Source organism: Mixophyes fleayi, chromosome 5 (genome assembly GCF_038048845.1).
Source record: "Mixophyes fleayi isolate aMixFle1 chromosome 5, aMixFle1.hap1, whole genome shotgun sequence".
Taxonomy (NCBI): Eukaryota; Metazoa; Chordata; class Amphibia; order Anura; family Limnodynastidae; genus Mixophyes; species Mixophyes fleayi.
In genome coordinates this window covers 60,338,175-60,352,613 of record NC_134406.1, presented here as the reverse complement: position 1 = coordinate 60,352,613, position 14,439 = coordinate 60,338,175, and the positions used below count along the sequence as shown (strand labels likewise).

The following is a 14,439-nucleotide window of genomic DNA, read 5'->3' as shown; positions in this document are numbered from 1 at the left end:
CGCTTCAAATGGCGTAACCTGGATGAGGTTCCTAGATGGTTAAGTTCCCTACCTCTACTGACTGTGGGGTCATTGCACATTAGAACACCCCAAAAAACATGAAATGTCCACCATCCATCTCAGATTTTTTTGACATTTTTTTAGGAGAGGATGTCAAAACAACTATTTCGACTGTCTGACAATTAGTTGATTAAATATTGATTTTTCAATTTATTAAATAATTTACTAATCGTGGCTTCTTTATCCAGTTTATTTGAAGTACTGCGGGTGTTTATTAAGGAATCACCACAAAATTTGGACCCCTAAGGTAACTCTTCCAACCGAATCAAAGAATCCAAACCAAATTACTTTATCTGCCTCATGTTTTGCGTTACGGCAAAGATGCATGTTTTTCAAATATAATTAAAAACCCTAGGTGACATTAGGGATCCCATTTTTTTTTTGGGAGGGGGGGGGGGATGTTTAGAAAAGGTATACATTACTACCACAAAAAAAAAAAAAAAATTAGCCGGGTACTCTGTTTTATAGTGGGAGGGGGGGGGAATAATGAAGTTGATGTTGGATTACTGTTGTACCGCATACATAATTAACACAAGAAACCATGAAATTTAAAACCTTTAACATAACTTAAATCCTTAACTGAAGTTGAGTCAACAATCTCATTATTTTTCCCTTGTTTGGAACTTGTTGTAACGTTCTGTAATTTTCCCTAAAGTGTCAGCAGAAAGTGTATACTGCCTTCAAGTACTTCCTTGGATAGTAGGCACTTCCGTTGCACAGAGGCCGTTAATAAAAGGAACAAAACACTTATCTTTTGAAGGGCAGGACAGCACATTTGTTGATTGGTTTCGTTTCATGAAGTGTATCAGTACATCTTGTTCCTCCTCATTACATTGAATGATATACCCAATGTACCAGATGTTATCATACTCTGCTGCTATGTATGTTCCAGGTTGCAGATCACTTTTGTCCACATTTTGTGTGACGGTGGTCATAGTGACACTAATTTTGGTTCCTCCTGTCTTTATGTCGTCAGATGACAATCGATATATGTGTAGCTCATAATTACTAATAGGCCGAAATCTGTGATGAGAACGTGTTCCTGCCACACTGTTTGCTGTTTCTAGACAACTATACAGCTTGATTTTGTAGTCTTGTATTTTGTTTTGTGACACGTAAAAAAACTTTATGCCATGTACATTTTCATTTGCCCAGGTGCAAAGGTGTCAAGATGTGATGGGTTTCCACTATTTGCAGACTGGTGCGTGTGGCTAGACGTTTAACTGTCCCTCCAATGCCATCACATGGACTCTTACCATGAGATGTGGCAAAAAATTTAATTCTGCTTGAATGTTGAAGTCATTCTTATGGAAGCATAAATTAAAAACGTTTTTGCAGTTCTTGTATTGTGCACTAGCACCATCACTAAAGTAGTAAATATACTGCAATAGTTTTGCTAAGTGTTTCATAACTACCATAATGAAGGCATGCACAGTTATAGCTACATGGTCATGGGTATCGCTAATAACACACAGGCTCACACAGTTTGAATTGTCACAATCATCTTGCCTAAAATATACAACAAGCTGACAGTCACCATGTTCTTTGGTCCACTTCAGTGACATAACTTTTTTTCTGGCTCCTTTTTTGTGAGACAAGAAATGATTACAGCATGTATTCTGAAATTCTTCATATCTTAGTCTGCTACCATCATGAAAAGCTTCAGCTGCTGAGGTTTCAGGATCATTGGTTACTGCATTTGAAACTTCAGTTCTCCGAATCAAAAGTTATTTTTCTTCATATGTAATGTGGTCCCAGCTATGTACTTCAATGGTTTTTGAGTAGATAGTAATATGGCAGTCTGTATTTAAAAGACTACCAAATGAGCAGCTGCCATGATTGTGTCTCCCTCTCTCCCTCTGGAAAGTTTCAGTTTTGGTCTCTCTAAAGGGAATGCCCTTCCCATCAGTTTCTGTTTGTTTCATTTCCTGTATGGGAGTTTTATACCATTGCCTCAGTTTAGTTCACTTTTTTGTTATGGTTTTTAACAATGTGTAAATTATGTATGCGGTACAACAGTAATCGAACATCAACTTCATTATTTTTTTTCCTCCACTATGAAACAGAGTACCCGGCTGATTTTTTTGTGGTAGTAATGTATAACTTTTTTTAAACACCCCCCAAAAAATAAGATCCCTAATGTCAATTGAACCTAGCATTTTTAATTCTATTCGAAAAACATGCGTTTTTGCCATAACACAAAACATGAGACAGATAAAGTAATTTGGATTTTTGGATTCGGGAGGAAGAGTTACCTTAGGGGTCCAAATTTTGTGGTGATTCCTTAATAAAACACCCGTAATACTTCAAATAAACTGGATAAAGAAGCCGCGATTAGTAAATTATTTAATAAATTGAAAAATCAATATTTAATCAACTAATTGTCAGACAGTCGAGATATTTGGCAAAAATAGTTATGACATCCTCTCAACTAAAAAAAAAATCGTAGAAATCTGAGATGGGTGGTGGACAACCCTTGTTGAACTGACATGGAATGACCCTGTGGCTTTACAATGCTACAAATGGCTAGACAACTGTTGTCAGGAATTGTTTAAAAATAATTCCACACATAAGAGGTGGATTTTTTGGTCTTATGCCCAGGTATGACAATGGCCTTCTTATCACTGGCAAGAACTGCTGCAGTCTTTGTTTGAAAGTGTATGTAAGTAATATTGTGATCTGTGAGGTGGTCAAAATTGACTGCAAATGACTTGAAATTAGTGTTATTGAGGTTAATAATAACATAGGGGGGGGGGGGGGGGGAGCAAAAATGTGTGAATTTAGCAAAAAAAAATAAATCGGAATCCAAAAACCAAAACACGCAAGGGCAGTTTTGCCAAAACCAAAGCACAAAGTTAATCCAGATCCCAAACCAGAACTTGGGGGTCAATTAACATCTCTACTAGTAACCCTCATGAAAAGCACTTTACAGAGCATGCCATTTTATAAATGCTCTCCTGGAAGAAGGATTCCTTTGTTTATTCTTACACTTGCACAACCCAATACAAAACTTCAGACAGACTGAAGCGCAATTCTGTGGAAGACGCAAACTGTAACCAAATACTTGTCAAGCTGTGCCTATGACGTAACTAAATTACAGCTGAACTCAGAATAAAAGTTACTGCCACAGTAGCAAGGTGTTCAGTGCAGTGATAGTACAAGAGCAAGAATCTATGCTCTGATTTTGGATAAATTTTACAACAGTACTATAATCATAACCATAATATATATCCAAGACATTTCCAGAATATGCACAAATCCACAAAACACTGCTAACACAGACTAATTCATGCACTCAATATCTCAATTATTGCAATTTCCTTCATACTAGTCTTCCCCAAACCAAACTTTCACCCCTACAATCTACTTTGAATGCAGCAGCTTGACTTATTTTCCGCACACAGCATTCCTGCTTCATTCTGTCACACCCTACATTGGTTTCCTGTATTTTCCCAAATAGAGTATAAAAGTCCTCTACTAACAAAGCCATTAACAAAACTGCACCAACATCCAAATATGCCCCTTGACATCTGTGTCATATCCACGATCATTACCTGCTCCCTTTCCCAGTTAGAGGACTTTTTTTTTTTTTTGTGGGGGGGGGGGGGGGGGGGGGGGGCTACACCCACTGTGGAATTACCTCCCTCTTACAACAAGACTTTCTATTTCTACAAGCCTACAAACTACTCTACCTTATTACCACCCCTCTGCACAGTTCACTCAAACCTATTATTTATTCTCTTACTATACTTAAACAATCCTCTGACCCCCAAAGCATTGCAGCGAGACTGGATCATACAGGCCCCCTACACATGTTTCCCTAATCTGGTTGGACCATTATACATCGTACAATTGGTGGCATTTAACCTCATATATCAAACTCCTATTGTCCTACAGGTTGTAAGCTCGTTAGCAGGGCCATATTAACTCTTTGGGGTATATTTACTAAACTGTGGTTTCAAAAATGTGGAGATATTGCCTATAGCAACCAATCATATTCTAGTTAACATTTGTTTAGTACAAAATGACAGCTAGAATCTGATTGGTTGCTATAGGCAACTTCTCTACTTTTTCAAACCCGCAGTTTAGTAAACATACCCCTTTATCCGTCTGTTAATATCCAGTCATATTTCATTACTGTGTTTTTTTCCCAATTGGAAAGTGCTAAGGAGTATGCAAGCACTATATAAATGTTAATAAAATAATGAGTCAAAAGCAAATTAGACTAATGATAACTAAGCATTTTGTGACTGGTTTAGAGTACATGTTATTAAATAAGTTTTGAAGACTGCTGCATGTTGTACTCAGGAAGATCTAGGGGAAGCTACTGTTTTAGTGCTTGATAGCAACAATATGCGTTTCTGTAACTTGGCTTGTTCATGTCTCAGATGGACATTTCACACAGAACTTCATAAACCTCTGCTTTTTATATTTGTGGGGGAAAATGGAACGCTCAGTGTGACTATCCAAGCTTGGTTTATGGCCTAGCTTCTAGTTTACACAGGTGGAAGCATCCAGCTGTTATTGGACAGCACATCAGGACTTTGCTGGTGCACTCAAAAAGGTGAATTATCCAGGGAGACAACATAAACCCCAGCCAAGTGTACAAAATAATCGTCAAATAGTCATGAAATGAATAGAAGCCATTTTAAAAAAAGAGTAGATTAACTGTAAAATTGCAATAAACAATAGATGATGTAGTTCTTTTGAAATAATAACTTTTTTTAAAAATAAATAAATAATATATATATATATATATATCTCTATCAGAAGAACCAAAGTCAGATTAAACACTGCCTTACCTTGAAAAGTCAACACACAGTCACGAGTAGAATCTGCTGCATAATTTTCAGGCATAGGGGACCACAAAAATGTAAAGTAGTCTCGTGCAGTGCTCCATCCAACCTTGAATATATAATTTAAAAAAAGTGTAAGAAAACAAATATTTGTGGAAAGATTTACACAGAGACAAAAGGATAACCCCCACACTTTCTTTGTAAAAAAAAAACCACAAGCAAAAGTGCCATAATGATACTAATGTAATATATTAGTTTTGTTTATCTAGAAGGCCAAGCACATGTAGGCAGTTTTAAACTGACTGCTGTAAACAGGAGAGAAACTCCTATAAATACCCCCTGTACCGTGCAGGACTGACATATGTGCCAAAATAAAACACATCCTTTTCTTTTAAGTGTATGTTAATCCTGCATTATGTGACGATGTCCCTGTGCACTACAGGTAATAATTCTCATATATGGATCAATGATCCCTAGTACACTGGGATCTCTCTTAAAATCGCCTGGGTGACCTAACTGGTCTTTGCACAGATAACTGTCCTTGCTTATTTGTATCAATCTACATATACATGACTATGAAGACTGACTCACAATTTACACAAATCACCCAAATAAATATATGATTGAAAGATAAAAAAAAAAAAAAAAAAGTGTTTTATTTTCTTTACACATTTACTTCGTTAAATAGATTTAAATTTTATTTTAACCCAACATGTTGCTTTGATTCAAGTGTAGTTACTGGGGAGGATGAATTCAAATAAGCAATAAGGGGTGGAAGAAAAAAAAAAACAACTAAAAGACCATAAGCAGATAACTGCTATGGTGGCAAAAATAATATATTATCAATATATTTCCTCTTGCAAAAGATACAAATCGGGCATAAAATGTTGAATTTATGTAATACAATTTTTTACAAGCAGCTTCTGGATATTAACACTATATACATACACAACATAATCCGTCCAGTTTAGACAGACAGGTCAACACAGAACAGCTACACAATACAACAACATTTTCAGCGTTGGTCGAGTAGTTACCAATTTCTATTATGTGAAACAAATTTGTATTACCTTGCACCCAATTTATTTTCATTAGACTGAATTCTTGATAGCTCTACTCCTGTTGTGTTACAGGAGGACAACTGAATGAGGTCTATCAAACCATGTGGTCAACGCAGAATGCTATATATGTGAACAGCTCAATTTTGGGGCTCAGCAGTTCATTCCTTCATTCCCTTTTATTGTCTTTGCCCAGCCATCAATTCCCTCATAATGTGTTTATTTTTTTTACGAGATTAACGTGTTACGAGATTAATGTGCGCAATCCCTAACTTTTCTTATAGGTTTCAAAATTTTTTTAGTGGAACAGAATTTACAATTTATGGTTTAATTTTGGTTTCTTTTAAATAGTTTTCCATTCTTTGCATTATATTACAAATAAAATAAGGAGTGTGGCCTTGACCTAAGTCAGGATGAAGATTTGATCTTCGAGATCTAGTCTAATCCACACTCTACCACTGGGGTAGAGATTATATTTGGTTCCTAGAAAATCGAACAAGAAAGCCAGGGCACATCATGGTGCTGCAGCGTTCTTGAAAGTGGAATCTGACAGAGTCGAGGTCACAGTTCCAGCAGAATTATTCACTGCTGGACAGAGGTACGGTCCTTTTTAAAAAATATGTCTTCTGAAGCAGATCAGCATTGTTAAGTCAGAATACTATTTTAACAGCCATTCAGGTAGACATGAAAGCCTGTCCTTAGTGCTAAACTGCAAATCATATTGGAGGACCTTATATAGAGGCCACAGTAACAATATCCGGATTTAAAGATGAAGCAGATTATACCACTCTGTAAGATACTATTGTCACCCTGCTTCAGCATGTTCAACAAATGGACCCCTTGACGACATACACAGGGGTACATAGAGCTCGAAAATTAAAGGGGCAACATGTTGGGCGTGTTATTTAATCTGTAACAGGAGTAGAAGTGTAGATTTTACCTGATGTACGTTAGTGTTGACCATGCTACAACAGAAGAAGTTTAAAACCCACCAAAAATCTCTCATTGCAGGCACCTCACTATACTAAATCCAAATGTACAAGGCTTCAGAATGAATCTCTAATTTCAATTTTTTTGGGTACAGAAGGAAAAAAGGGAGATATATATATATATATATATATATATATATATGCACTGGGAGGCAGATTTGTATCTTCTGTCTTGTACATTCCATTCAATTGTCCCATTTTCCAGAGAGCCAGTTCCTTGGGTCTCATTACCTGGGGAGAAGTTCAGATGCTTCCTTAAAGACACTGAATTGTATGACTAGAAAGTGCTGTTATTTTTGTGTGTGTGGGACACAAAGTCCTTCACTTGCGAGAGGATATTCCTGTGTACTAGTTTAAAGCCGGACAGATTAGGATAGTTTGTTTGTTTATTTTACGCCTGGAGAATAAATGTAGCTGGTGTGATTTATCTGGCCAAAGTGTGTGAAGTGCAGCCGTCTAACTCCAGGAGATGGTAACCCCAATACAATCTTATGACAATATATATATAATTTATTATTACCAGTATATTAATAAAAAGTGTCACTTGAGAAGCACATGAAAGCACATTATCCAAGTGGAATCGATACAGCTTAGCAGTGTGAAAAAGTGGGAGATGAAAGACCTTCTGTTACAGATAGGCCATCTGGAAACCTAACATAGAAAAGGACTTGACTAGTCTTAATTTACAGCAACTCATGATTTTGAGACAAAAGTGAAGCAAAAAAAACCCCTTTAACTCAATTTCACAAAAGTGAATGCAACAAGAGCTGCAACACTGTTGTGATGACCTTTCACCAGAAGCAGCAAATAACATACATAGAACACATAACGGACGAGTTAGGGCCTAAAAACAATAACTGAAACAATTGCTCGGGATTATTGTAAATTGGATTGTCTGAGGCAGTCAAAAGGAGTAGTATGTCAAGCATCTTTTGTACAAGAAACAACTTTTTATTTGCCGACTTTAGTTCTCCTAAGCTTAAATTACCTACAATTAAATTACCTTTTCACAACAGAGGAGTGGGAGGGAGCTATTACACTGATAGCGATCGGTAAAAGCCCGGGTCCTGATGGATCTATACTTTCCTTTTACAAAATTTCTCATAACTGCACAGTTTATTAAAATGATAAAAAAACAACAGATTTCTCCCATATTGATCGCTAGACACTCACTTGAGCACCGATCCAAAACTGTATACAAATATGTGGGCAACCAATTAAATCCTCTCCTTTCACATTGAATCCATTCTGATTAGCTTTGTTCGAGAGAGAGATCCACAGGCATACAATGCAACGTGCCTCAGTTTTGCCACAAAAATCCACCAGACAATGAAAAGACGATTCCCATAGATTTAAACTAAACCAAATTTGGATGAAATGAATTTAATAGAGGGCTCTTTCCTTTTTCATATTGTGCCCATATATCGTTCTATCAGGCTATGCGTTAACGTGTCCTTGACCAATTCATTTTAAATCACTACACAACAGGTCTACCCTACTGTCACCACTTCTCTTTATATTATGTATTGATGTTGTATCCCCTCTATTAGATCTAACCCAGATATCACTGCCATTCAACATTGCTCAGAATAAATTTAAGGTGCTTTTGTTTGTATATGACATGTTGCTCCTTATTTCTAAACTGCATGTCCTCCCATTACTAACAAGCTACTGTCCCAGATTGTAATGATTTCTAATTTTCAAAATATGTAAAAACAAATGGAAAACTAAGAATCTCATCATCATTACTCCTTTGCTGGGAAGATTGAGGTCAACATTTTCCTTTACTTGGAATACAGAGCATCTCAAATACCTGGGAGCTTTCATACCTAAACATTTATAAGTGGTAAGCTTGGAAATTACAACACATTTTGTGGTTAGGAAGCATCAATGTTCTGAAAATAAAAGTCCTCTCAAGATGACTTTAATTTAGACAATTCCATTTAAATTACTAAAGGGTGCAGCAAAACTGAACTTTTTGAGACCTTTCAAACCCTTAGAACATACACCTACTACAAATTTCCAAACTCCCAGATACACACACACGTAAAAGAGGATTAGGGGTAGCATTTAATATAGAGCAGTGGACCAAATATATGATGCTCTATCCAATTGTGTTTGAGGGAACAGGGAAACAAAACTCTAACCACCACACACCTTTCTTCCGATTGCATGTGGAAGTATAGAGCTGGTTACTGTTCAATCCTTCATGTGTCCCATTTATATTATACTTTACATTCACACACCTTTATCAATCCACCACACTATTATTATCTATCCTACCCTCCATAGGGGAATTCTTCAGAACACGCACATCTCCCTCTCTCTTTATACAATCATGATCGACACCTCCTGCTATTTACTTTAGATATATTCTCGTGTAACATTTATATTATATTATATATATATATATATATACACAAATCTGTACTCCCTCAGAATTTTTTTTCAATAACTATGGACCACGGACATTCAGATCAAGTATATCCCAGGCCACAAGACTTCGCAAAGAGAGACCTCTCAATGCACCTTGACAACAAACCACTCGGGGCAAGAAAAGTCTGATCTCCCAATGTGTGAGTGAACTTGTAACATCTCTATTTTGGGGGGAGGGGGGGGGGTATTTTATTCAATTGTTTATTAATTGAACTTGAAAGTGTGTGCCTTTCAAATAAAAGCAGAACAGATTACAAGAAAACAAAAACAAAACAAAACACTGGTCTCTAAATAGAATAATTCAAACTTGAAAAAGCCAAGTACTTCAAATGTTCTATGGCCAAAGGCCCAGTAGTCTATAAACATCATGAAGCAGCTTAACTCATAAAACCATACCCATTACATAAAATAAAAATTTAACACACAAAACATGACGTTATCAGTGATAAAAGTTTGGAAGTTAATGAGAATCAGTGTCCCTTTAAGGCTTTACATGTATGTATTAAAAAAAAAAACACACACAAACACACAAAATAGTACTAATTCAAAGTATGGTAGCATATATTAATGTTAATTATGTATTTTATTAGTGTTTAAAAAAAAAGCTAACCATCCTTCACTGCTTATATGGGGAAGACGGTGCGTTTTGTTTTTCATTACATATACAATATGAAAATAACACAAGAGCCTGTCACATCTGAAAACTACTATGAGTAACACCTATCTAGGACATACTTCAGAAAAATCAAACAAATTGAAATGTCAGAAGTATGATCAAATGAGAGCTTGCTATTCCTGGACACATATATAACCAAGTAGATTAATACCAAACACATTTTTCAATCTTTAGCCAAACCATCCTAAAATAGAGTCTGTTCATGCTGTAGTCTACAACAGCAGTAGCCTAGAACCACCTGATTTTATTATTATTATAATTATTAATTTTTATTTATAGGGCGCCACTAGGTGTCCGTAGCGCCGTACAGGGACAAACTAAATTACAATACGAGGTGAGACAGCACAGTACAGTAAACAATAATCACAGTAACTCAGTGAGCTCAAAGCACAGCTAGAGGGGCGGAGGATTGGAGAGGGGAAGGTCCGCCAACGACGGAGTCCAAGAGGGAAGGCACGGATGACAGGGAGACCCCCAAGGGGAGAGGAGGGAGCGAGAGGGGACGCGGGAAAGAGGGTCCTCAAGGGGGAGGGCTAAGTAGCTGGAGAGCCGAGTTAACAGTGGTGAAGACAGGAGGAGAGAATACCCTGCTCAAAGGAGCGTATAATCTAAGGGGTGGGGTAGACAGACAGAGACACGGGGATTTGGTGCCTGCTTGTTAGCACATTACACTCCCTTGGAAGCATCACAGCACATATGAGAAAAGAGTAGCATACCTGCATTGGCAATTTAATATACAGCTGGCTAGCCAACCTCATGAGAAGACATTGCCACCAAATCACCTACTAACCTGCTGCATGCACAAATCAGAATTACAAAATAAATGAAAAAACAAGAAAAATAACTGGTCAGAAGGGCTGCACATTTGAGAATCCCTGGGCCACCTGTTGCCCACAACTTCTTTTTTTTAATACACAATAATTACAAAAGGCTAGAAAAAGAAAATAGAAATGAATGCCACTGTAAAGGCTGAAATATTATTGAATCTTGCACTTGAATCATAGGATGGCGTACAGGACAAGGCATTGTCTTGCAGACTTGGGTAGGGAGGTGAGTATATGGTACCAGCCCAGCATTATAAAAGTGAAAATGGCCACTGCTTTTGGGGATCCTAGATGGTTTCAGACAAGTGTCACAATTCTAGCAGATAAAGTGGATGTACATTAACCCTTCTACATTAGCACTGGCAGTAAGGCGCGGAGTCTAACGAATCACTGGGGTTTTTTTTTAGCAGAGGCCCCCGCAAGGAGATTTGGACTTTGCAGGTCATGGCCCTCTACGCTGCCTCCAGGCGAGACGAGCTGGTATCAAAGTGCAAGAGAGTGGTCAAGGTAGCCGGGACTGGTACACAACAGACTACAAAATGCCAAATCAGGAAACCAAAGAATTGTCAGAATGAGCCAGATTAGCAACAATCGGGAATACATAGTCTGGGTAAGAATACACAGCAATCAGCCACAAGTTACACAGGACCACTGGAGTAAAGGTATGGAGCCTAATACCCTGCACAGGCCTGTGCACTGAGCAGGTTTAAATACCTGAGCTGAAGAGCAGGGTGGAGGTCACAGGACAGAACACATGATCACAGGTTCAAAACTCTTAAAGGGGAATGCGCCTTCTGTTGTACAATGTCTTACTATTATGGCACAAGATTCTGTGCCTGGATGAATAGAGGGAGCGTGCTGGACAGCGGGTCTGAAAAGTAACTGCCGGATTTCGATGTGTGGCAAGAAGCAATATATGGTACTTTTAAAAGTTCATAAATCTCTAGGATGTGAAAATCTACATCCATGACAGGTAGACTTTCATGCTGTTATTTTACAGGATTTATTTTTGTATAACAAATATCTCTTGATTATGGAATGCAAGGAAAACTAAGAGTTTTCCATTTTTACTGCAAATGCCTAGTAGTGCCATCTTATTATGTGTATCTTATCTGTTACTACCCATTTTAAGAGTATAGTTTTCAAGTCAATGAGAGCATATATATTTCCAACCAGAGTAGAACGCATTCCCACCTTTCCTTTTTTAGCATAGAAATATGATGGTAGCACATCTACACTCCACTTGCATCATAACGATACAGGGACACTAGTGACATAGAAAATAACATTTAATCCATCACCTTAACAAATCAGTTCAGGAAAACATTTTCTTCAAAATAAATACATTTCCTATACTCTGAAATGGAGACCATTCTTGGCCATTCAACATTAAATGATGTCACACGTATCTTCTGTCTTCTATTATAATAAATGGAATACACAAGGAGAATGATCAAGTGATAATCCATGACTGGAAAAGAGAATCACGTTTCTTGTGTTGGAATGTCACGGTAAAAAGGAAGGAGCATGCACCAGACAAAATAGGAAACAAATGTTTAACAGCTTAAAATGTTTTCTATACAGACAATGTGCATTCTTAAGGCTGAACAATATTCAAAAGAAAGAAAAAACATTCTGAAAAATTTTTTAATAAGTGGACTTAAGGAACCACCATAAGTCCACTAAGCCCCAAAACTGCAATTTTCAGATAGTAAACATTGAAGTAAGATTTAAATTTTCAATGTTACCATGACTTTCCAGCACAACTGTCTAAAAAAAGTGAAGTATTGCCTCCCCATTTCATACATATAAAGCTACATTCATCTTTAGGACATTGTCTTGATGGAAACTCATACAAGATGAGTACATAGGTGCTGTAATATAACTTGTTCTGTCCCTTTATATGAATCAATCAACCCACACATTGTATTTCTACACAGCAAGTCTGTAAAGTGGTCACTCATACCATGTCTGCTTAGTTAAAGAAACACCACAATCCTTACAGGGCAACCTGCTGCAGAGGAGGAAAATTTGAAGCCCCTGTTCTCTTCTACAAGCACCTGTCTTCTAAAAGCTGCAAAGAACGGTGATGGAAGCTTAAGCACAACCTTATTCTCATGTACCACTAAGAATGGCTGGCCTGTTCTGAGAGCCTGCAGTTTCACCAATTCTTCTTGCTCTGGTCACTGAAATTAGGAAGGCTGTTTTTAGCCATAGCAATTTTCCAGAAACTGAAGGTAAAGGTTCAAGGGAACTATGTGTTGAACCATTGAAGGCTACGGGGGTATATTTAATAAACTGCGGGTTTGAACTAGTGGAGATGTCTATAGCAACCATTCTTGCTGTCATATTGTAGAATGTACTTAATAAATGAAAACTAGAATCTGATTGGTTGTTATAGGCAACATCTCCACTTTTTCAAACCTGAGTAAATTTACCCCAAGATGGTGTGACATATTTTAAAATCCAGGTCTACAAGATCTTTCTTTTAAACATAATGTTTTAAGCATGAACAGCAAACTCACAGAATAAAAAAATAAACTAAATTCTCCAAGAGAACATACATTTGAGAAAGCAAACCAATGTGTTTCATTCATTATAAATTCTCTACAGTGTTTTCGATCCAACATACATGTGTTAAAAAGCCTTTAAAAATAGCATACACGTAAATTGGTGTAGAAGATGTTCTGGACACGTGAGGTTAAAAATTTGGACAGCCATTTTCACTAATATGGCAGCATCTAATCGAAGAGTGACCTAGACTGTGAAACCACAATCCACTTTCTTGTTGTTTACTTTGCTTTAGTTCTTCGAGTAACTTTTTGGAACATCTTAGGGAAAACACTACACAAAAACACAGGACCTACATACCTGGGTTTGATTTGTTCCAGACCTTCTGCATTTTAATTAACATAAAAAAAAGACATGCAGAGCCGTGTAGTACTAATTACAAGATATTTCCAGCCATGCAACTCATTTGCCTTACAGTACAAGCTAACAGTAGCCTTTCTTCCTGTAATTTATTGTTCCCCTTGGGCCATCTCCCAGCTAAACGAACACATACCTCCTTTCTTTGGCAGGCGCTGCTAAATAACTCCATCGATACCAGTAAAGAAAGAATCACAATAAGCCAAGTTACTGGCCTGGCATACAAACTGTTCAGAAAACCACTGTGTATAGATCTCAAAACCACTTCATTTTTTTTTTTAATATGGGAAAAATTATTACAATCACAAAAATTACAAGATATCCTATAATGCATGGTGACAGTGTGTATGTTTTATACATTCCAACTGTAAAAAGGACCGCTGCATTCCTGATGGTTTAGGCTTCCTTTACCTACTTCCTTAATAGTCTAACAGTTTTCCAAAGAGAAGCCTCAATTTTAGCCATTCTTTACACACACAGGATTTAACAATGTTTAAAAGATTAGAAATGGGGGGATATTAAAAGTAGCTTAAGCTAGGCTTCTAGAACAAATAAATGTTACCAAAAAATTAAACAAAATGTAAACTGCTATAAAAATATCCAATAACAACAATTGTAGAATGTTAGATAAAGTGAGAAACATTTTTGAAGTGTTTAACAAAAACATAGAAG

At 37.0% G+C, this 14,439-nt stretch overlaps 1 protein-coding gene across 2 annotated transcripts in view; it reads right to left on the bottom strand.

Annotated features, from left to right (window-relative positions):
• TAX1BP1 (Tax1 binding protein 1) overlaps positions 1-14,439 on the bottom strand; it is a 68,396-nt gene that overhangs the window by 48,037 nt on the left and 5,920 nt on the right. For both annotated transcript variants that reach the window (XM_075212276.1, XM_075212278.1), the window contains exon 3: positions 4,863-4,965. In XM_075212276.1, the coding sequence (XP_075068377.1) occupies positions 4,863-4,965 (103 nt within the window). The remainder of the gene's footprint in view (positions 1-4,862; positions 4,966-14,439) is intronic.